This window comes from Scomber japonicus, chromosome 1 (genome assembly GCF_027409825.1).
Source record: "Scomber japonicus isolate fScoJap1 chromosome 1, fScoJap1.pri, whole genome shotgun sequence".
NCBI classification, from domain to species: domain Eukaryota; kingdom Metazoa; phylum Chordata; class Actinopteri; order Scombriformes; family Scombridae; genus Scomber; species Scomber japonicus.
In genome coordinates, this window is record NC_070578.1 from 43351909 (window position 1) to 43376746 (window position 24838).

Below are 24838 nucleotides of genomic sequence, written 5' to 3' on the forward strand. Positions count from 1 at the left end.
ACTCTCCCTCCTACAGAGGACACAGAGAGACTGAGCAACTAGACCTGGACCAGACTGTAAACCCAGCACACAGAGGTTCAGTGAATGTGGTGTAGAAGGTGTGGAGGTGGATCAGTGTGTCAGAGGAGACTCTGTAGAAGGACAGAGTGCCAGCAGGACAGTCCACATACACTGCTACTCTGTTAGAGACAGAGGAGGAGGGGGAGGAGGAGGAGGAGGAGGAGGAGGAGGAGGAGGAGATGGTTGTTTCTCTCTTATTGTGACGGACAGAGTAGCAGTCATCACCAGAGCAGCTCAGACTCCAGGACTGATCGTTCCCTCCAAACCAACAGTCTTCTCTGCCTCCTTTCCTTCTGATTCCTCTGTAACTCACTGATATATAAACTCCTCCTCTCCACTCAACCTCCCAGTAACAGCGACCAGTCAGATCATTTCTACACAGCAGCTGAAGCCAGGAGTCAAATCTGTCTGGATGATCAGGAAATGACTGATCCTCCTTCACATATGTCACCTTCCTGTTGTTATCAGACAGTTTGAGTTTTCTGTGTATTGTGTTTGGATCCAGTTCCAGTTCACAGGCATCTGATGGAGAGAATGAGACACAATACAGCTGCAGTTTATCATCTGTTGATTTATTAACTACTTTACTGAAACCATTCAAACTTAAACCATCTCCATGACAACTGAGACACTCCATCACTGAGGAAGACCATGAGATGTGACTGAAAGCTTTGGACATCCAGAGTAAGTGAACCTTTAACAGTTCAGTTAGAACATGAACAGTCAACATGACCGTGATATTCAGTAATATTCATGTTTGTTCATCAGGTTTGGTGTAAAGTGAAGGTCTTTGCACATCAAGTCTGTTATTTTCATCTCAAACTGTCGTCTGTTACAAACACATTTTAGTCCAAATGCTCCAAACAGCTGAAGTCTGTATGAATGAATGAACTTTATCTGCAGGAGAGACATGAGGGACATTTTGGAGCAGGTAGGGCCACCATGTGGACATTTATAAAACACTTCTCTTTTAACTACTGAACTGTGACGAACAGAAGGAAATTTCTGTTTCATGGATTCATTGGTTCAAGATAAATGTCAGTTTAGGCCACGCCCATTTCTGACTAAACACATTTTCCATCATTTTGATCTTTTTTCACTTCTTTTAATATTTCATCCAGTTTTTCTCAAAGTTCTCATGAATCAAACTGAAAACACACTCACACTTCCTCAGACCAGGTTTCAGTCTCTGCAGTCCACCATGGTCCATCCTGGAGGAAGAGACAAAGACACAATCAGCTTCATACACCTTCACTCATATCCACCATTAAACATGGACCACAGTCCCTCAGTTAGTCAGAGTGTCTGTCCATCTGTCTGTCCATACCTGAGAGTCTCCATCTGTCTGTCCATCTGTCTGTCCATACCTGAGTGTCCATCTGTCTGTCCATACCTGAGTGTCCACCTGTCCATACCTGAGAGTGTCCATCTGTCTGTCCATACCTGAGAGTGTCCATCTATCTGTCAATACCTGAGAGTGTCCATCTTTCTGTCCATACCTGAGAATATCCATCTGTCTGTCCATACCTGAGAGTGTCCACCTGTCTGTCCATACCTGAGAGTGTCCATCTGTCTGTCCATACCTGAGAATATCCATCTGTCTGTCCATACCTGAGAGTGTCCACCTGTCTGTCCATACCTGAGAGTGTCCGTCTGTCTGTCCATACCTGAGAGTGTCCAGTCTCCAGTGTGGATCCTTCAGTCCAGCAGACAGAAGCTTCTCTCCTGAGGCTCCTGGATGATTATAGCTCAGGTCCAGCTCTCTCAGATGGGAGGGGTTGGACCTCAGAGCTGAGGCCAGAGAAGCACAACCTTCCTTTGTGATCAGACATCCTGACAGACTGAACACAAATAACAGTTCATCTAGTGAGCTTAAAAACATTCTCAACTCAATAAACAGGATTTTTGTCCTTCAGGCCTTTATGTTGACACTCAGCGCCCCCTGCTGTATGTTGGTGTCATGCAGATACATTTTAGGTTAGTAGAAGGAGAGAAAGCACATGTTGCTGCTGGAGGATGAAACTCCTGAAGCTCAGAGTTTAATCTGATTCTGTTTTTACTTTGGTAGAAGAAATACCTTTGAAGCATTATCAGCATATCTGAAAAAAAAAGAAATCTGACCTGAGTGTTTCCAGTCCACAGTGTGGACTCTCCAGTCCAGCAGAAAGCTGCTTCACTCCTGAATCCTGCAGGTTGTTGTTACTCAGGTCCAGATCTCTCAGACTAGAGGACTGGGAGCTGAGAACTGAGGACAGAGCTGCACAGCTTCCCTCTGAGAAGTTACAGTCACTCAACCTGGAGAAGAATTTTAATAAGTCAATTCACAGATCCAAAATATAAAAACAGTAAAAGCTTGGTGGGTAAACATTCACAGACAGCTGAATCCTGACCTGAGAGTTTCCAGTCCACAGTGTGGACTCTCCAGTCCAGCAGAAATCTGCTTCACTCCTGAATCCTGCAGGTTGTTGTTACTCAGGTCCAGATCTCTCAAACTAGAGGACTGGGAGCTGAGAACTGAGGACAGAGTTGCACAGCTTCTCTCTGAGATGTTACAGACATTCAACCTGGAGAAGCATTTTAATAAGTCAATTCACAGATCCAAAATATGAAAACAGTAAAAGCTTGGTGGGTAAACGTTCACAGACAGTTGAATCCTGACCTGAGGGTTTCCAGTCCACAGTGTGGACTCTCCAGTCCAGCAGAAAGCTGCTTCACTCCTGAATCCTGCAGGTTGTTGTTACTCAGGTCCAGATCTCTCAGACTAGAGGACTGGGAGCTGAGAACTGAGGACAGAGCTGCACAGCTTCTCTCTGAGAGGTTACAGTCACTCAACCTGGAGAAGCATTTTAATAAGTCAATTCACAGATCCAAAATATGAAAACAGTAAAAGCTTGGTGGGTAAACGTTCACAGACAGTTGAATCCTGACCTGAGGGTTTCCAGTCCACAGTGTGGACTCTCCAGTCCAGCAGAAAGCTGCTTAACTCCTGAATCCTGCAGGTCGTTGTTACTCAGGTCCAGATCTCTCAGACTAGAGGACTGGCAGCTGAGAACTGAGGACAGAGCTGCACAGCTTCTCTCTGAGAGGTTACAGTCACTCAACCTGGAGAAGAATCAGCAAAACAAAAGAATTGCAAACATTACTTTTCTTCATTGAGCAAAGATGAAACTACATTAATCTGGATAGTTCTGTGTGCACCTACAGAGCTTTGTTGGAGGCTTTGACCACTGGCAGCAGCCTCAGAAGAGCCTCCTCTGAAGCAGAGTATTTCTTCAGGTCAAACACGTCCAGATCTTTTCCTGATGACAGTAAGATGAAACCCAGAGCTGACCACTGAGCAGGAGACAGTTTATCTGTGGAGAGACTTCCTGATCTCAGGTATCGTTGGATCTCCTCCACTAGAGAACGATCATTCAGTTCATTCAGACAGTGGAACAGATTGATGCTTCTCTCTGCAGACATATTCTCACTGATCTTCTTCTTGATGTACTTGACTGTTTTCTGATTGGTCTTTGAGCTACTTCCTGTCTGTGTCAGCAGACCTCGTAGGAGAGTCTGATTGGTCTGCAGTGAAAGACCCAGGAGGAAGCGGAGGAACAAGTCCAGGTTTCCATTAGGACTCTTCAAGGCCTCGTCCACAGCACTCTGGTAGAAACTTGTAGATTTGCCTCTGATCTCTTCAGACCGCTGTGATGTTGTTTGTTTTGCTGCCAGCAGATTGACTCCAGACTTGATGAATGTCAGATGGACATGAAGAGCAGCCAGAAACTCCTGAAGGCTCAGATGGACGAAGCAGAACACCTTGTCCTGGTACAGCCCTCTCTCCTCTTTAAAGACCTGTGTGAACACTCCTGAGTACACTGAGGCTGCTCTGATATTGATGCCACACTCTGTCAGGTCTGATTCATAGAAGATCAGGTTGCCTTTCTGCAGCTGCTCAAAAGCCAGTTTTGCCAGATACTTCATCATCTTCCTGCTCTCTGGACTCCAGTGTGGATCAGTTTCAGCTCCTCCATCATACTTGATGTTCTTCAGTTTGGACTGAAGCACCAGGAAGTGGATGTACATCTCAGTCAGGGTCTTGGGCAGCTCTCCTCCCTCTCTGCTTTTCAACATATCCTCCAGAACTGTAGCAGTGATCCAGCAGAAGACTGGGATGTGGCACATGATGTGGAGGCTTCGTGATGTCTTGATGTGGGAGATGATGGTGCTGGCCTGCTCCTCATCTCTGAATCTCTTCCTGAAGTACTCCTCCTTCTGTGGGTCAGTGAACCCTCTGACCTCTGTCACCATGCTGACACACTCAGGAGGGATCTGATTGGCTGCTGCAGGTCGTGTGGTTATCCAGAGGCGAGCAGAGGGAAGCAGTTTCCCCCTGATGAGGTTAGTCAGCAGCACATCCACTGAGGTGGACTCTGTAACATCAGTCAGGATCTCAGTGTTGTGGAAGTCCAGAGGAAGTCGACACTCATCCAGACCATCAAAGATGAACACAACCTGGAACTCTTCAAACCTGCAGATTCCTGCTTCTTTGGTTTCAGTAAAGAAGTGATGAACAAGTTCCACCAAGCTGTACTTTTTCTCTTTCACCACATTCAGCTGTCTGAAAGTGAATGGAAATGTGAAGTGTATGTCCTGGTTGGCTTTGTCTTCAGCCCAGTCCAGAGTGAACTTCTGTGTTAAGACTGTTTTCCCAATGCCAGCCACTCCCTTTGTCATCACTGTTCTGATTGGTTCATCTCTTCCAGGTGAGGCTTTAAAGATGTCTTCTTGTCTGATTGTTGTTTCTGGTCTGTCTGGATTCCTGGATGCTGTTTCAATCTGTCTGACTTCATGTTCATCATTGACTTCTGCAGCCCCTCCCTCTGTGATGTAGAGCGGTGTGTAGATCTGATTCAGAAGGGTTGGGTTTCCTGCTTTAGCGATCCCCTCAAACAGACACTGGAACTTCTTCTGCAGGTTAGACTTGAGTTTACGTCGACACTCTGCAGTACCACTTCCTGAATGAACAAACAACAAATGAAATCAGTGAGTGGATCCTACAGAACGTCTAGAAATCTGAACATGTAAGTGTGTCTGTGTAGTTTTTCCTCCTCCATCAGTTTCATTCAGCTCATCAGTGGAGGACAAACAGCCTCTGATCTGATGCAGATGTGTGCAGCATATTTACAGCAGAGTTTGAAATATAAACCTCTTCCATGTTGCCTCCATTTCCTCTCCATCATGTTAAATCTGTTAAAATCCTCTTACCCTGCAGACGCTCAGCCAGGTCCTCCTGCTTCATTCTCCTCAGGAAGTGCACTGTGATCTTCAGAAATGCCTCTCTGCTGCTCCTCCTCTGCTCTTTCTCCTCACCGTCCAACACCTCCTCATCCTCACTCTGACTCTCTAAGCATTCTGGGTCATCTGGACTCAGACTCCTCTGGACTCTCTTCAGCTCGTTCTTCACAAAAGTGACGATGTTCTCCTCCAGCAGCTGGAACAGAAAGATAAAGTGAACATTTCATTTAAACTGGTAGAACACAACATGTGATTCATGTGTCAGTCTGAAGGCCTGCTGGTCTAAACAGAGCAGCATGGACACTGTTAGGACCTCAATGCTACTTTACTATTTCATCTGTGGTTGATGGAGTTAATAGTAAAAGGTGTGTTTGTGCATGTACACACCATAAATATGGAGTCCAGCTGTGTTTGATGCTGCTGTGCAGACTGATCACTGGGAACCTCTGAGCTCTGCTGCTGAACTCTGTGGAAAAAAAAACATTTAAGGACATTTAATGATTCAAATCTGCACTCAGCTTATTAAAGATGTTCTGTCATGATGACTAAATGAACTCCTGTAAATGCTGCTCTGATTACTGGATGTTAAATTCTTACCTTCCATCAGCAGGATGTTCAATATTGAAGCTAACTTTTTGTGTTTGTTTGTTTGTGTGTGCTGGGTATGGCCTCCCTGGTTCCTCCCTTGCCTGTTTTTTTACCACACTTGGCTTCATCCCATTCATCGCCAGATGGTCAGTTTACCCATGTGGTTCAGCTTTGCTAAACCTAAAAATACTTGCCTTAGTATTTCTGTCATTTTCCTGTTTTGAAACCTTGTAACACTAACGAGTCAAATGACACCAGATGTTGACAGCCGTGCGAAGGAGGCCGGTCTTGACAGTGAAAGTTACAGAACAGCAAGAAAGAGAAGAAAGAAGAAGAAGGGGGTGTTCCAGTCTGCGGAAAACATTTGGGAGCTGTCCCTTGAGGGGCGACTGTCATGATTCCTGTTTAAGCTCTGTTTGTGTTGTCCTGTCTGTTTCTGTCCCTGCCTTCAGTTTCAAACCCACCTGCTCACCTGCTGCCACTGTGTAATTCCCTCATCAGCTCCTCACTACATATACTGCTCTCACTCATTGTCTTTCATTCTAGACACTAGATTGGAGCAGTTTCAAGGTATACCACGGTATGAAAAAGTCACGATTTCAAAATCACTAAAATGTTCCGTCACACCGTTCCTGCGGTATGAGTGGGTTCTCAATGTGACGTCTGGTCAGAGAGAGAGTGGAGGTCCCTCAGGTCATGTGCAGCTGCAGCGTAAAGTCCAACCCCTCCCGTACTCCGGTTGCTGTTACATGCAGGTAGCTCTGCAGGCTGTATGATGGCTGAAGGAGGCGAGCCCCCCGAACTTTTCCCCCCGTCTAAAAGGACCAAGTCGGCTGTATTTATACTTATAAGGCTACCGTAAAAAGACAGACGGCCGCGGCTCGGAGGAAGAAGGTCCGAGGAGGAAATACATCCAATATGATCGAGAGCAAGTCTCCAAAAACTGTTGAGATTCAGTTTTAAGCTCCTGCTGCATTTATTTATTTATATTTATCTTAGAAGTTTTCAATTATTTATGTTCTGATCTTGAGACGCAGGTTAAGTGATTGCATGTATTTGCATTTTGTGTTGTTTTCTTTTCACTGAAAATAATGAATTTATGTCGTGACTTGAGCTGCAGGTTTAGCCTCAGTTAAAGGACTGCATTAAGGACTGCACTTATTTTTTTATTATTTTATTATTTAGAAAGAATTCATTTTTTATTATTATTTACTTCAAATAAATATTTACTAATGTTCCATCATGGTCTATATATTGTTTAAAAATAAAAGACTGTTCAATGGAAAAGGGTTTGTTTTTTTTTTTTAAATACAGACATTTCAAAATATCACATTTTATAGCTGTAATCATAAAACCGTGATATTTTTGCCTAAGGTTATCATACCATCAGAATCTCATACCGGGTCAGGCTTAGCCATGATCCTGACTTTCTCTGCTGCCCAGTGCCTCCACAGACACCCAGCCAGCTCCCAAAACATCAGCCCCTCTGCTGAGGTCCTCGTGCATCTTGACCCCCTTTCTACGTCGTTTTGTTGACACCTTGATCCCCAAAGTTTCTGTCCTGAGCAGCTCTTTCAGCCTCCAGAGTGGTCCTGTCCATCTGTCCTGCCTTCTTTCTCCTCTTTGTTTTCTCCCTCCTGACCAGCCTGGAGGGACATTTGGGAGCTGTCCCTTGAGGGGTGACTGTCATGATTCCTGTTTAAGCTCTGTTTGTGTTGTCCTGTCTGTTTCTGTCCCTGCCTTCAGTTTCAAACCCACCTGCTCACCTGCTGCCACTGTGTAATTCCCTCATCAGCTCCTCACTACATATACTGCTCTCACTCATTGTCTTTCATTCTAGACACTAGATTGTGATGCTGTTCCTGTCTGTTCCTGTTCCTCTTGTTACCTGTTCCTGCTGGTTTCAACCTTATTTGAACTGCTTTCCCTTTATGGTCTGTAAGCCTGTCTGTTGGTTTCTGAGCATTAAAGCTGTTTCCATTTAACCTGTCTGTGGTGTTTGTGCCTGGTTCACCTGCTCCGCCCCACATAACACAGGAGGTTTATTCAGCCCAAACAGCCAACCAACCATTTTTAACTTCTTACCTTCCATCAGCAGGTGGTCCATCTTTAAACACAATATGACGAGGCATAGACCGGTCACTCTTCATGGACACACAGCTGGGTTCTGGAGAGTCTGCTCTCTGCTGCTGCGTCCTGATACTAATGAAGGAGTGATAAAAAGCATGTCGTTAACATCAAAGAACTGCTGACCACCAGTTGAATCATCAGAATCAAAGTGAAGAGACAGATTTGGTCTAATGGAGGAGAAAGCAGCCTAAACCCCTAAATTATTAACTGAGGACAGCCACAATTAGACATGGGCCGGTTACCGGTTTCAAGGTATACCACGGTATGAAAAAGTCACGGTTTCAAAACCACTAAAATGTTCCGTCACAACGTTCCTGCGGTATGAGCGGGTTCTCAATGTGACGTCTGGTCAGAGAGAGAGTGGAGGTCCCTCAGGTCATGTGCAGCTGCAGCGTAAAGTCCAACCCCTCCCGTACTCCGGTTGCTGTTACATGCAGGTAGCTCTGCAGGCTGTATGATGGCTGAAGGACGCGAGCCCCCCGAACTTTTCCCCTCGTCTAAAAGGACCAGGTCGGCTGTATTTATACTTGGGCTACCGTAAAAAGACAGACGGCCGCGGCTCGGAGGAAGAAGGTCCGAGGAGGAAATACATCCAATATGATCGAGAGCAAGTCTCCAAAAACTGTTGAGATTCACTTTTAAGCTCCTGCCTGCATTTATTTATTTATATTTATCTTAGAAGTTTTCAATTATTTATGTTCTGATCTTGAGACGCAGGTTAAGTGATTGCATGTATTTGCATTTTGTGTTGTTTTCTTTTCACTGAAAATAATGAATTTATGTCGTGACTTGAGCTGCAGGTTTAGCCTCAGTTAAAGGACTGCATTAAGGACTGCACTTATTTTTTTATTATTTTATTATTTAGAAAGAATTCATTTTTTATTATTATTTACTTCAAATAAATATTTACTAATGTTCCATCATGGTCTATATATTGTTTAAAAATAAAAGACTGTTCAATGGAAAAGGGTTTGTTTTGTTTTTTTAAATACAGACATTTCAAAATATCACATTTTATAGCTGTAATCATAAAACCGTGATATTTTTGCCTAAGGTTATCATACCATCAGAATCTCATACCGGGTCAGGCTTAGCCATGATCCTGACTTTCTCTGCTGCCCAGTGCCTCCACAGACACACAGCCAGCTCCCAAAACATCAGTCCCCCTCCCTAGGTCCTCGTACATCTTGACCCCCTTCCTACGTGGTTTTGTTGACACCTTGGTCTCCAAAGTTTCTGTCCTGAGCAGCTCTTCCAGCCTCCAGAGTGGTCCTGTCCATCTGTCCTGCCTTCTTTCTCCTCTTTGTTTTCTCCCTCCTGACCAGCCTGGAGGGACATTTGGGAGCTGTCCCTTGAGGGGGCGACTGTCATGATTCCTGTTTAAGCTCTGTTTGTGTTGTCCTGTCTGTTTCTGTCCCTGCCTTCAGTTTCAAACCCACCTGCTGCCACTGTGTAATTCCCTCATCAGCTCCTCACTACATATACTGCTCTCACTCATTTTCTTTCATTCTAGACACTAGATTGTGATGCTGTTCCTGTCTGTTCCTGTTCCTCTTGTTACCTGTTCCTGTTGGTTTCAACCTTATTTGAACTGCTTTCCCTTTATGGTCTGTAAGCCTGTCTGTTGGTTTCTGAGCATTAAAGCTGTTTCCATTTAACCTGTCTGTGGTGTTTGTGCCTGGTTCACCTGCTCCGCCCCACATAACACAGGAGGTTTATTCAGCCCAAACAGCCAACCAACCATTTTTAACTTCTTACCTTCCATCAGCAGGTTGTCCATCTTTAAACACAATATGACGAGGCATAGACCGGTCACTCTTCATGGACACACAGCTGGGTTCTGGAGAGTCTGTTCTCTTCTGCTGCGTCCTGATACTAATGAAGGAGTGATAAAAAGCATGTCGTTAACATCAAAGAACTGCTGACCACCAGTTGAATCATCAGAATCAAAGTGAAGAGACAGATTTGGTCTAATGGAGGAGAAAGCAGCCTAAACCCCTAAATTATTAACTGAGGACAGCCACAATTAGACATGGGCCGGTTACCGGTTTCAAGGTATACCACGGTATGAAAAAGTCACAGTTTCAAAACCACTAAAATGTTCCGTCACACCGTTCTTGCGGTATGAGCGGGTTCTTTTTTAATGTGACGTCTCGTCAGAGAGAGAGTGGAGGTCCCTCAGGTCATGTGCAGCTGCAGCGTAAAGTCCAACCCCTCCCGTACTCCGGTTGCTGTTACAAGCAGGTAGCTCTGCAGGCTGTATGATGGCTGAAGGACGCGAGCCCCCCGAACTTTTCCCCCCGTCTAAAAGGACCAAGTCGGCTGTATTTATACTTGGGCTACCGTAAAAAGACAGACGGCCGCGGCTCGGAGGAAGAAGGTCCGAGGAGGAAATACATCCAATATGATCGAGAGCAAGTCTCCAAAAACTGTTGAGATTCAGTTTTAAGCTCCTGCTGCATTTATTTATTTATATTTATCTTAGAAGTTTTCAATTATTTATGTTCTGATCTTGAGACGCAGGTTAAGTGATTGCATGTATTTGCATTTTGTGTTGTTTTCTTTTCACTGAAAATAATGAATTTATGTCGTGACTTGAGCTGCAGGTTTAGCCTCAGTTAAAGGACTGCATTAAGGATTGCACTTATTTTTTTATTATTTTATTATTTAGAAAGAATTCATTTTTTATTATTATTTACTTCAAATAAATATTTACTAATGTTCCATCATGGTCTATATATTGTTTAAAAATAAAAGACTGTTCAATGGAAAAGGGTTTTTGTTTTTTAAATACAGACATTTCAAAATATCACATTTTATAGCTGTAATCATAAAACCGTGATATTTTTGCCTAAGGTTATCATACCGTCAGAATCTCATACCGGGTCAGGCTTAGCCACGATCCTGATTTTCTCTGCTGCCCAGTGCCTCCACAGACACACAGCCAGCTCCCAAAACATCAGTCCCCCTGCTGAGGTCCTCGTGCATCTTGACCCCCTTTCTACGTGGTTTTGACACCTTGGTCTCCAAAGTTTCTGTCCTGAGCAGCTCTTTCAGCCTCCAGAGTGGTCCTGTCCATCTGTCCTGCCTTCTTTCTCCTCTTTGTCTTCTCCCTCCTGACCAGCCTGGAGGGACATTTGGGAGCTGTCCCTTGAGGGGCGACTGTCATGATTCCTGTTTAAGCTCTGTTTGTGTTGTCCTGTCTGTTTCTGTCCCTGCCTTCAGTTTCAAACCCACCTGCTCACCTGTCACCTGCTGTGTAATTCCCTCATCAGCTCCTCACTACATTTACTGCTCTCACTCATTTTCTTTCATTCTAGACACTAGATTGTGATGCTGTTCCTGTCTGTTCCTGTTCCTCTTGTTACCTGTTCCTGTTGGTTTCAACCTTATTTGAACTGCTTTCTCTTTATGGTCTGTAAGCCTGTCTGTTGGTTTCTGAGCATTAAATCTGTTTCCATTTAACCTGTCTGTGGTGTTTGTGCCTGGTTCACATGCTGCACCCCACATAACACAGGAGGTTTATTCAGCCCAAAGAGCCAACCAACCATTTTTAACTTCTTACCTTCCATCAGCAGGTTGTCCATCTTTAAACACAATATGACGAGGCATAGACCGGTCACTCTTCATGGACACACAGCTGGGTTCTGGAGAGTCTGCTCTCTTCTGCTGCGTCCTGATACTAATGAAGGAGTGATAAAAAGCATGTCGTTAACATCAAAGAACTGCTGACCACCAGTTGAATCATCAGAATCAAAGTGAAGAGACAGATTTGGTCTAATGGAGGAGAAAGCAGCCTAAACCCCTAAATTATTAACTGAGGACAGCCACAATTAGACATGGGCCGGTTACCGGTTTCAAGGTATACCACGGTATGAAAAAGTCACGGTTTCAAAACCACTAAAATGTTCCGTCACACCGTTCCTGCGGTATGAGTGGGTTCTCAATGTGACGTCTGGTCAGAGAGAGAGTGGAGGTCCCTCAGGTCATGTGCAGCTGCAGCGTAAAGTCCAACCCCTCCCGTACTCCGGTTGCTGTTACATGCAGGTAGCTCTGCAGGCTGTATGATGGCTGAAGGACGCGAGCCCCCCGAACTTTTCCCCCCGTCTAAAAGGACCAAGTCGGCTGTATTTATACTTGGGCTACCGTAAAAAGACAGACGGCCGCGGCTCGGAGGAAGAAGGTCCGAGGAGGAAATACATCCAATATGATCGAGAGCAAGTCTCCAAAAACTGTTGAGATTCAGTTTTAAGCTCCTGCCTGCATTTATTTATTTATATTTATCTTAGAAGTTTTCAATTATTTATGTTCTGATCTTGAGACGCAGGTTAAGTGATTGCATGTATTTGCATTTTGTGTTGTTTTCTTTTCACTGAAAATAATGAATTTATGTCGTGACTTGAGCTGCAGGTTTAGCCTCAGTTAAAGGACTGCATTAAGGATTGCACTTATTTTTTTATTATTTTATTATTTAGAAATAATTCATTTTTTATCATTATTTACTTCAAATACATATTTACTAATGTTCCATCATGGTCTATATATTGTTTAAAAATAAAAGACTGTTCAATGGAAAAGGGTTTGTTTTGTTTTTTTAAATACAGACATTTCAAAATATCACATTTTATAGCTGTAATCATAAAACCGTGATATTTTTGCCTAAGGTTATCATACCATCAGAATCTCATACCGGGTCAGGCTTAGCCACGATCCTGATTTTCTCTGCTGCCCAGTGCCTCCACAGACACACAGCCAGCTCCCAAAACATCAGCCCCTCTGCTGAGGTCCTCGTGCATCTTGACCCCCTTTCTACGTGGTTTTGTTGACACCTTGGTCTCCAAAGTTTCTGTCCTGAGCAGCTCTTCCAGCCTCCAGAGTGGTCCTGTCCATCTGTCCTGCCTTCTTTCTCCTCTTTGTTTTCTCCCTCCTGACCAGCCTGGAGGGACATTTGGGAGCTGTCCCTTGAGGGGCGACTGTCATGATTCCTGTTTAAGCTCTGTTTGTGTTGCCCTGTCTGTTTCTGTCCCTGCCTTCAGTTTCAAACCCACCTGCTCACCTGCTGCCACTGTGTAATTCCCTCATCAGCTCCTCACTTCATATATTGCTCTCACTCATTTTCTTTCATTCTAGACACTAGATTGTGATGCAGTTCCTGTCTGTTCCTGTTCCTCTTGTTACCTGTTCCTGTTGGTTTCAACCTTATTTGAACTGCTTTCCCTTTATGGTCTGTAAGCCTGTCTGTTGGTTTCTGAGCATTAAAGCTGTTTCCATTTAACCTGTCTGTGGTGTTTGTGCCTGGTTCACCTGCTCCGCCCCACATAACACAGGAGGTTTATTCAGCCCAAACAGCCAACCAACCATTTTTAACTTCTTACCTTCCATCAGCAGGTTGTCCATCTTTAAACACAATATGACGAGACATAGACCGGTCACTCTTCATGGACACACAGCTGGGTTCAGGAGAGTCTGCTCTCTGCTGCTGCATCCTGATACAAACAAACAACAAATCAAAGAGTTTAAAAAGATGAATTTTGAGCAGACTGTCAGCAGCTGAAGTTTTAGAAGCAGAATGAAAATCAGTAAGAAGACAGTGGATGAGAAACGTTCTCCTGTTCATCAAAATGTCATCTGATGAAAGATGCTGTCTCATCTTAGTTGATTAGTTGACTAATCAGTGGTTGAGCTCTTTGTTAACTCACAAAGTTAGTAGTTCATTCTGAGTTATTGTGACTTATTATTCAGTAGTTGAGTGTCAGATGTGACAGTGAGTGTGAATAATGATGGTGGAGTGATGTGAGTGGAGAACAGTGATGGACAGTTAGAGATCCTCATCTCACCTCTGAGCTTTGGTCTGGCTGTCATGTTCCCCACACAGAGAGCTTTTAGAGGGAGGGACTCTCTCCTCTCTGTCCTCACACTGATCCATAGCAGAGAAACACCTTCACACAAACACAACAACATGCTCATTCATTACAACCAGCTGCACATCACACAGGTCTGCACTGCTGTCTAACATCCTGTCATTATTCATTCCACCACCAGATGGAGCCAAAGTAACAAACTATTTAAAGACTTTCACTCAGCTTTAATGTTTAATAACTTAGTTTCTGAATGTTCCACTGACTTTTCATTTGCCTGATTAAATAACTGAATATCATTAATCATACTTTATATTATTATATGGCTTTTATTACCTGTTCATCATTAACCGTCCCACCTGTGAAACAAACTCTTTTTGTTGGACTGTGGACTGTTGTAACTGTGGATTAATTATTACAATAACTGTCATAATGTTTGTCAGGTTCAAAGTGAATGACAGAGGTAATAGACTGTACTGTACTTATCTAGTGATTTTCTAGTAGTTAGTACCACTCAAAGCGTTTTTACACTACATGTATCATTCACATATTCACACACTGATGAGAGGAGCTACCACACAGGGAGCTGCTCATCAGGAGGAAACTAATCAGTCACACACATTCAATGCAGTTTAGATTGGAGGAGCCGGTAATCGAACCGCTCTACCTCCTGAGCCACAGCCGCAATGAGGTGACCTTTGATACGACCAATTAAATGAGTCAAACACACAATTACTGACTTCAAGAAACAGTTTTACAAAAACAACAGTCAGTCACTTTAGTCTATTTATCTAAAGTTTAGTACAATGAATGTCATCGTACCCAAACCCTTTAACAGCCAGGTTCAGTTGTTGGCAGGGTGCTGAACCATAACAGATGAGTCTAATCTTTATATTATATGGAGTACATACTGTATATTACATGTTCATACTCATATAACTCATTTCATCATTACATATATATATATCACTATAACTACCATCTCTACTGTTATCAGATCATTTTAACAGCTGCTGACACAAACATGATGAAAACTGTCGGCTACGTTTCCTTTAGATGCTGAAAATCATCTGAATGAAGCTGAGTGAAGGTGAAATATATCAGCAGCTTCAACCAGCCAGCGATAGTGCCATCAACATTTAAACAAGCAGAAGAAGAAGAAACATGTAACTCACAGCAGGAGGTTTTTAAGGTCTGTTGATTCACAAACAGTCTCATCTCTCTGTGTTCATCTTTAATCTGAAATCTTCTTTAAGGAAATCTGAGCACAGAACAGCAGCTCTGAACTTTGGAACAACTGAAGTCATATATTAACAGACAGGATAAATATTTATCAGCTGAACCATAAAGTCTAATCATAGTTTTATTAGTTGTGTCTTTTATATTCCAACAACACAAAAAGTGGGAAGATGGCAGACTGGAAGACTCACCGCACAAATGTTGGTGATTTTCCTCCAGTTCCACCACTTTATTTCACACACTGGTTCTACTGGGAGCTTTTCTCAACACTAGCTTATGTAGTTTTAATATTATTATTATTCATTTAGTGGAGCAGCTGAAAATAATAAATGATCATTGATATAATCTGAATAAATATGCTCAGCTGTATGATGAGTAGTTTATCAGATGTCTGTATGATGGTTTGGTTTTCTACTTTTACTTTTTTACTTTTTTGTTAAACTAATGAAAAGACTAACATGTGTCCTCATAAACATACTGTCTTCATTAATGCTGCAAAAACCTCACTATCATCATACACACTGCCCTCAGATGAACGCCATTGCACCTATGGGATGGGATGCGAGAGGAGGTATGGCATCATCAGGCTTGTCCACCAGAATGTGCTTCAAGCTGGCTGGAGATTCACAAAAGGGGCATGAAGAGGGTTCTCTGTACCACTGGTTGAGGCAGGATGTCATAGGTGGCTCGAATGACGAAGCAGGTTCGATGTGATTTCATATCGCACAACTCCTTCCAAGAGAACTTTCTCTTCTCAACCTCCTCCCATCACATCCACTGGCCCTGCTCTGCTCTGAGAAACCACCTTTGCACGCCTCATAGCCTGCTTTTGTTGGTGTACCGCTACAACCACCAGACCTCAGTGCTGCGATGGGGTTGCTTTGTGCCAAGATGGTCGGCTCTCTCCGAGGTCAAGGCCTCCTCTCCCTTGCTGAACCTGACCAAAAATGTTCTGATGCTTGAGGGCTGCCTTTGCCTGCTGGATAGCAACAGCTGGGGTCCACTTACTTCCAGTTACCGTGGTAGCAACTGTTTGGGCGACATATCAGTCAATGTCATTTCCTACCTTACTTTGGAGCACTGTACTCCTCTCTTAGACTGGACCAGTTGTTTCTTTCAGACTTGGAGACAAGTGTGTGCCTTTTTTTCCCCTCCATTTATTGTAGCACCACATCCTGACAGATACTCATCATGATAATCAACCTTTTCTGAACCTCCTACTTAACTTGGTCCTTCGAGCTCGAGCTGACTATTGTCATGGATTCACAGACATTAGAAGGGAAACCTGACCCCCTCCTCATCTGAAAGATTATGAAGTCCAATATCCTGGAATTAGAGATGCTGCACGCCAAACATACAGATATACATGGGTTAAAGGGTGATGGACGTGTGGATGACAATAAAAAGAAGAGGACATGATTGAATTTGATGATCCTGTGACTTACTTACTTACTTACTTATCCCCATCGCGCCGGTTGGCGCATAGGGCAGCAACAAAGTCCCTCCACTTCTGTCTGTCTTTAGCTGTCTTTGAAATGGTTCCCCAGCTCTGGTGGTGCTGTTGGAGTTCCTTCTCTATGGTCCTACGCCACGTCGTTTTAGGCCTCCCTTTCTTTCTTTTGCCTTCTGGGGTCCAATGGAGTGCGATTCTTGGGATAGCGTCGGTGTCCATCCTGAGGACGTGGCCAATCCAGGACCATCTTCGCTTTGTGATCATATTGTACATGTTGTCTTGTTTGGTAATGTTGAGAAGTTTATTGTTTGAGATGGTGTTGGGCCAGAATATATGCAGGATTTTTCGCAGGCATGATGTGTGGAAGGTGGATAGTTTGCGTATGTCGCTTTCTGTGGTCTTCCAGCATTCTGCACCATTCTGATCCTGTGACTACTGGTCAGTTTACAATCATGAAGGAAATCTTGGTGACAATGAAGGCTATCCAACATCAAATGGACAAACGCACATGACCAAGTTGGAATTACATCATTTCAGGAGTATATATATATATATATATATATATATATATATATATATATATATATATATTATGTCAGTAAAGTGAGGATGCTTTCAACAATAATGTCATGAATAGTTTTTATTGATGATCAGATCAAATACATGTGAGAAGCACAAAAACACTGTGGACAGATGTTATTAGATTGAAACATGAATAGAGCTGCATGCTGCCCATTGGATCCTGACAGTAACAACAGCAGAGTCAACTGAGACTAATCAATGAATCATGTAGAAGGAAAAATAACTGAGTGTTTGAGTCTGAGACAGATCTGCTTCACAGTGCAGAGTGTGTGATGTTTGATTTCAGCAGCTGATCTTCAGTCAGCAGAGTTTCTGTCCACAGGAGAGACTCTCCCTCCTACAGAGGACACAGAGACTCTCCCTCCTACAGAGGACACAGAGAGACTCTCCCTCCTACAGAGGACACAGAGACTCTCCCTCCTACAGAGGACACAGAGAGACTCTCCCTCCTACAGAGGAACCAGAGACTCTCCCTCCTACAGAGGAACCAGAGACTCTCCCTCCTACACAGGAACCAGAGAGACTCTCCCTCCTACAGAGGAACCAGAGACTCTCCCTCCTACACAGGAACCAGAGAGACTCTCCCTCCTACAGAGGAACCAGAGAGACTCTCCCTCCTACAGAGGAACCAGAGAGACTCTCCCTCCTACAGAGAAACCAGAGAGACTCTCCCTCCTACAGAGGAACCAGAGAGACTCTCCCTCCTACAGAGGAACCAGAGAGACTGAACCAGACCAGAGCCCAAACCCAGCATACAGAGGTTCAGTGAATGTGGTGTTGAAGGTGTGGAGGTGGATCAGTGTGTCAGAGGAGACTCTGTAGAAGGACAGAGTGCCAGCAGGACAGTCCACATACACTGCTACTCTGTTAGAGACAGAGGAGGAGGAGGAGGAGGAAGTGATGGGTGTTGCTATGTTATTGTGACAGACAGAGTAACCATCATCAGAGCACTTCAGACTCCAGGACTGATCATTCATTCCAAACTCACAGTCATAACTGTTTCCTCTCCTTTTGATTCTTCTGTAACTCACTGATATATAAATGTCTCCTCTCCTCTCAACCTCCCAGTAACAGCGACCAGTCAGAACATTTCTACACAGCAGCTGAGGACAGGATTCAAATCTGTCTGGATGATCAGGATATGACTGAACCTCATACACATCTGTCACCTTCCTGTTGTTGTCAGACAGTTTGAGGTTTCTATTCATTGAGTTTGGATCCAGTTCCAGTTCACAGGCATCTGATGGAGAGAACGAGACACAATACAGCTGCAGTTTATCATCTGTTGATTTATTAACTACTTTACTGAAACCATTCAAACTTAAACCATCTCCATGACAACTGAGACACTCCATCACTGAGGAAGACCATGAGATTTGACTGAAAGCTTTGGACATACAGAGTAAGTGAACCTTTAACAGTTCAGTTAGAACATGAACAGTCAACATGACAGTGATATTCAGTAATATTCATGTTTGTTCATCAGGTTTGGTGTAAATTGAAGGTCTTTGCACATCAAGTCTGTTATTTTCATCTCAAACTGTCGTCTGTTACAAACACATTTTAGTCCAAATGCTCCAAACAGCTGAAGTCAGTATGAATGAATGAACTTTATCTGCAGGAGAGACATGAGGGACATTTTGGAGCAGGTAGCGCCACCATGTGGACATTTATAAAACATTTCTCTTTTAACTCCTGAACTGTGACCAACAGAAGGAAATTTCTGTTTCATGGATTCATTGGTTCAAGATAAATGTCAGTTTAGGCCACGCCCATTTCTGACTAAACACATTTTCCATCATTTTGAACTTTTTTCACTTCTTTTACATATTTCATCCAGTTTTTCTCAAAGTTCTCATGAATCAAACTGAAAACACACTCACACTTCCTCAGACCAGGTTTCAGTCTCTGCGGTCCACCATGGTCCATCCTGGAGGAAGAGACAAAGACACAATCAGCTTCATACACCTTCACTCATATCCACCATTAAACATGAACCACAGTCCCTCAGTTAGTGAGTGTCTGTCCATCTGTCCATACCTGACCTGAGAGTGTCCACCTGTCTGTCCATACCTGAGAGTGTCCACCTGTCTGTCCATACCTGAGAGTGTCTGTCTGTCTGTCCATACCTGAGAGTGTCCATCTATCTGTCCATACCTGAGAGTGTCCACCTGTCTGTCCATACCTGAGAGTGTCCAGTCTCCAGTGTGGATCCTCCAGTCCAGCATACAGTAACTCCCCTCCTGAGTCTCCTGGATGATTGTAGCTCAGGTCCAGCTCTCTCAGATGGGAGGGGTTGCACCTCAGAGCTGAGGCCAGAGAAGCACAGCCTTCCTCTGTGATCAGACATGCTGACAGACTGAAAACACACAACACTTCATCTAATGAGCTTAAAAACATTCTCAACTCAATAAACAGGATTTTGTCCTTCAGGCCTTTATGTTGACACTCAGCACCCCCTGCTGTATGTTGGTGTCATGCAGATACATTTTAGGTTAGTAGAAGGAGAGAAAGCACATGTTGCTGCTGTAGGCTGCAACTGCTGAAGCTCAGAGTTTAATCTGATTCTGTTTTTACTTTGACAGAAGAAATAACTTTGAAGCTTTATCAGCATATCTAAAAAAAAATCTGACCTGAGAGTTTCCAGTCCACAGTGTGGACTCTCCAGTCCAGCAGAAAGCTGCTTCACTCCTGAATCCTGCAAGTTGTTGTTACTCAGGTCCAGATCTCTCAGACTAGAGGACCGGGAGCTGAGAACTGAGGACAGAGCTGCACAGCTTCTCTCTGAGAGGTTACAGTCAGTCAACCTGAAGAGTTGATTAGAATAAAAGAATTGCAAACATTACTTTTCTTCATTGAGCAAAGATGACACTACATTAATCTGGATAGTTCTGTGTGCACCTACAGAGCTTTGTTGGAGGCTTTGACCACTGGCAGCAGCCTCAGAAGAGCCTCCTCTGAAGCAGAGTATTTCTTCAGGTCAAACACGTCCAGATCTTTTTCTGATGACAGTAAGATGAATCCCAGAGCTGACCACTGAGCAGGAGACAGTTTATCTGTGGAGAGACTTCCTGATCTCAGGTACTGTTGGATCTCCTCCACTAGAGAACGATCATTCAGTTCATTCAGACAGTGGAACAGATTGATGCTTCTCTCTGCAGACACATTCTCACTGATCTTCTTCTTGATGTACTCGACTGTTTTCTGATAGGTCTGTGAGCTACTTCCTGTCTGTGCCAGCAGACCTCGTAGGAGAGTCTGATTGGTCTGCAGTGAAAGACCCAGGAGGAAGCGGAGGAACAAGTCCAGGTGTCCATTTGGACTCTTTAAGGCCTCGTCCACAGCACTCTGGTAGAGTTGTTTTAGTTTAGGTTTCTCTTTGAACACTTCAGACCACCAGGAAGTTGTTTGTTTTGCTTTCAGCAGATTGACTCCAGACTTGATGAATGTCAGATGGACATGAAGAGCAGCCAGGAACTCCTGAACACTCAGATGGACGAAGCAGAACACCTTGTCCTGGTACAGCCCTCTCTCCTCTTTAAAGACCTGTGTGAACACTCCTGAGTACACTGAGGCTGCTCTGATATCGATGCCACACTCTGTCAGGTCTGATTCATAGAAGATCAGGTTGCCTTTCTGCAGCTGCTCAAAAGCCAGTTTTCCCAGAGACTCAATCATCTTCCAGCTCTCTGGACTCCAGTGTGGATCTGTCTCAACTCCTCCATCATACTTGATGTTCTTCAGTTTGGACTGAACCACCAGGAAGTGGATGTACATCTCAGTCAGGGTCTTGGGCAGCTCTCGTCTCTCTCTGCTTTTCATGGTCTTCAGAACTGTAGCAGTGATCCAGCAGAAGACTGGGATGTGGCACATGATGTGGAGGCTTCGGGATGTCTTGATGTGGGAGATGATGGTGCTGGCCTGCTTCTTATCTCTGAATCTCTTCCTGAAGTACTCCTCCTTCTGTGGGTCAGTGAACCCTCTGACCTCTGTCAGCATGCCAACACACTCAGGAGGGATCTGATTGGCTGCTGCAGGTCGTGTGGTTATCCAGAGGCGAGCAGAGGGAAGCAGTTTCCCCCTGATGAGGTTTGTCAGCAGCACATCCACTGAGGTGGACTCTGTAACATCAGTCAGGATCTCAGTGTTGTGGAAGTCCAAAGGAAGTCGACACTCATCCAGACCGTCAAAGATGAACACAACCTGGAACTCTTCAAACCTGCAGATTCCTGCTTCTTTGGTTTCAGTAAAGAAGTGATGCACAAGTTCCACCAAGCTGTACTTTTTCTCTTTCAGCACATTCAGATGTCTGAAAGTGAATGGAAATGTGAAGTGTATGTCCTGGTTGGCTTTGTCTTCAGCCCAGTCCAGAGTGAACTTCTGTGTTAAGACTGTTTTCCCAATGCCAGCCACTCCCTTTGTCATCACTGTTCTGATTGGTTCATCTCTTCCAGGTGAGGCTTTAAAGATGTCTTCTTGTCTGATTGTTGTTTCTGGTCTGTCTGGTTTCCTGGATGCTGTTTCAATCTGTCTGACCTCATGTTCATCATTGACCTCTGCAGTCCCTCCCTCTGTGATGTAGAGCGGTGTGTAGATCTGATTCAGAAGGGTTGGGTTTCCTGCTTTTGCGATCCCCTCAAACACACACTGGAACTTCTTCTGCAGGTTAGACTTGAGTTTACGTCGACACTTTGCAGCACGAGCTCCTGAATGAACAAACAACAAATGAAATCAGTGAGTGGGTCCTACAGAAAGTCTAGAAATCTGAACATGTAAGTGTGTCTGTGTAGTTTTTCCTCCTCCATCAGTTTTATTCAGCTCATCAGTGGAGGACAAACAGCCTCTGATCTGATGCAGATGTGTGCAGCATATTTACAGCAGAGTTTGAAATATAAACCTCTCCCATGTTGCCTCCATTTCCTCTCCATCATGTTAAATCTGTTAAAATCCTCTTACTGATCTGCAGACGCTCAGCCAGCTCCTCCTGCTTCATTCTCCTCAGGAAGTGCAGTGTGATCTTCAGAAATGCCTCTCTGCTGCTCCTCCTCTGCTCTTCCTCCTCACCGTCCAACACCTCCTCATCCTCACTCTGACTCTCTAAGCATTCTGGGTCATCTGGACTCAGACCCCTCTGGACTCTCTTCAGCTCGTTCTTCACAAAAGTGACGATGTTCTCCTCCAGCAGCTGGAACAGAAAGATAAAGTGAACATTTCATTTAAACTGGTAGAACACAACATGTGATTCATGTGTCAGTCTGAAGGCCTGCTGGTCTAAACAGAGCAGCATGGACACTGTTAGGACCTGAATGCTACTTTAGTATTTCATCTGTGGTTGATGGAGTTAATAGTAAAAGGTGTGTTTGTACATGTACACACCATAAATATGGAGTCCAGCTGTGTTTGATGCTGCTGTGCAGACTGATCACTGGGAACCTCTGAGCTCTGCTGCTGAACTCTGTGGAGAAAACATCACGTTTAAGGACATTTAATGACTCAAATCTGCACTCAGCTTATTAGAGATGTTCTGTCATGATGACTAAATGAACTCCTGTAAATGCTGCTCTGATTACTGGATGTTAAATTCTTACCTTCTAACAACAGTTTGTCCATCTTTAAACTTAATAACACGACCCATAGACCAGTCACTCTTCATGGACACACAGCTGGGTTCAGGAGAGCCTGCTTTCTGCTGCTGCATCCTGATACTAATAAAACAGACAAAAGCATGAAGTTTAAAACCAAAGAAATGAAGGATGAATCATCAGTTTAAATGTCAGATTAAATAGAAGAAATGTTTCAGAACAGAGTGACTGATGAGTTCATATTGCTGCAGTGATGAAAAGAGGATGGCAGCGACTTGGTCATGAGTCAACAGAAGAAGAAGGAAGTGAGGATGTTCTACAGCAGTTCTTTGGCTCAGTAACAATCTGTGTTAACCTCAATAACTAAAGATGGAAGTATAAACATCCCAGTTCACCTTCAACACAGCAGCTTTAACTCTGTAAAAGACAGACTTTCTGTAAATTATGAGAATTATCTTCTGTCCATTTTCCCATCTGATCCATAAAGATTCTGATCATAACATTAAAAACATTTTCTGAATTTAATGGGACAATTTATTTTTGTATTTTTTTAGAAGAGAGTTGGAAGAAGAAGAAGAAATGAAAAAAGGTGTTTCATTCTAGACACTAGATTGTGATGCTGTTCTTGTCTGTTCCTGTTCCTCTTGTTTCCTGTTCTTGCTGGTTTCAACCTTATTTGAACTGCTTTCCCTTTATGGTCTGTAAGCCTGTCTGTTGGTTTCTGAGCATTAAAGCTGTTTCCATTGAACCTGTCTGTGGTGTTTGTGCCTGGTTCACCTGCTCCACCCCACATAACACAGGAGGGTTATTCAGCCCAAACAGCCAACCAACCATTTTTAAATTCTTACCTTCCATCAGCAGGTTGTCCGTCTTTAAACCAAATAGGACGATGCTTAGACCGGTCACTTTTCATGGACACACAGCTGGGTTCAGGAGAGTCTGCTCTCTGCTGCTGCATCCTGACACAAACAATGAACAAATCAAAGAGTTTAAAAAGATGAATTTTGAGCAGACTGTCAGCAGCTGAAGTTTTAGAAGCAGAATGAAAATCAGTAAGAAGACAGTGGATGAGAAACGTTCTCCTGTTCATCAAAATGTCATCTGATGAAAGATGCTGTCTCATCTTAGTTGATTAGTTGACTAATCAGTGGTTGAGCTCTTTGTTAACTCACAAAGTTAGTAGTTCATTCTGAGTTATTGTGACTTATTATTCAGTAGTTGAGTGTCAGATGTGACAGTGAGTGTGAATAATGATGGTGGAGTGATGTGAGTGGAGAACAGTGATGGACAGTTAGAGATCCTCATCTCACCTCTGAGCTTTGGTCTGGCTGTCATGTTCCCCACACAGAGAGCTTTTAGAGGGAGGGACTCCCTCCTCTCTGTCCTCACACTGATCCATAGCAGAGAAACACCTTCACACAAACACAACAACATGCTCATTCATTACAACCAGCTGCACATCACACAGGTCTGCACTGCTGTCTAACATCCTGTCATTATTCATTCCACCACCAGATGGAGCCACAGTAACAAACTATTTAAAGACTTTCACTCAGCTTTAATGTTTAATAACTTAGTTTCTGAATGTTCCACTGACTTTTCATTTGCCTGATTAAATAACTGAATATCATGTTGTAGTCAAGACCAAGACCAGAGAATACCAAGAGAGATTCAGCTGAAGAGCAGGAATGTGGTGATGAACAAGCTGTGTGTTAATCTTTGTATATAATGTTCACCTGGGTGTGTGAGAGTCAGGATAATTAAAGAAATCCTTTTCTATTTTTGGCATGAGCAGAACACGGTATAGATATAGTGCAATACAATAAATCCTACTTTTTTCAGTTTTTGTTAACATTGTCAAAAAAGAGATAATTCTACTTTATGTTTATTACTGAGGTTTCATTAAGTCCACCTGTCTGTCTGTACGAGGATCAGCTCCACCTGTCTGTCTGTCTGTATGGAGGATCAGCTCCACCTGTCTGTCTGTCTGTACGGAGGATCAGCTCCACCTGTCTGTCTGTACGGAGGATCAGTTCCACCTGTCTGTCTGTACGGAGGAACAGCTC

At 43.7% G+C, this 24838-nt stretch overlaps 1 protein-coding gene across 1 annotated transcript in view; it reads right to left on the reverse strand.

The window, feature by feature from the left end:
- The window catches only part of LOC128372965 (NLR family CARD domain-containing protein 3-like), a gene marked incomplete at its 3' end in the record, with an annotated part of 35539 nt that extends 11358 nt beyond the window's left edge, over positions 1–24181 (reverse strand). The window contains exons 1-13 of the mRNA XM_053333214.1: positions 24083–24181; positions 23621–23731; positions 22567–22645; positions 22147–22375; positions 20096–21896; positions 19824–19997; positions 19458–19549; positions 3263–3353; positions 2989–3162; positions 2720–2893; positions 1728–1901; positions 1225–1271; positions 389–582 (exon numbers count right to left, since the gene is read on the reverse strand). Of these exons, the coding sequence (XP_053189189.1) occupies positions 389–582; positions 1225–1271; positions 1728–1901; positions 2720–2893; positions 2989–3162; positions 3263–3353; positions 19458–19549; positions 19824–19997; positions 20096–21896; positions 22147–22375; positions 22567–22645; positions 23621–23731; positions 24083–24171 (3429 nt within the window). The remainder of the gene's footprint in view (positions 1–388; positions 583–1224; positions 1272–1727; positions 1902–2719; positions 2894–2988; positions 3163–3262; positions 3354–19457; positions 19550–19823; positions 19998–20095; positions 21897–22146; positions 22376–22566; positions 22646–23620; positions 23732–24082) is intronic.
- Between the last annotated feature and the right edge of the window lie 657 nt (positions 24182–24838).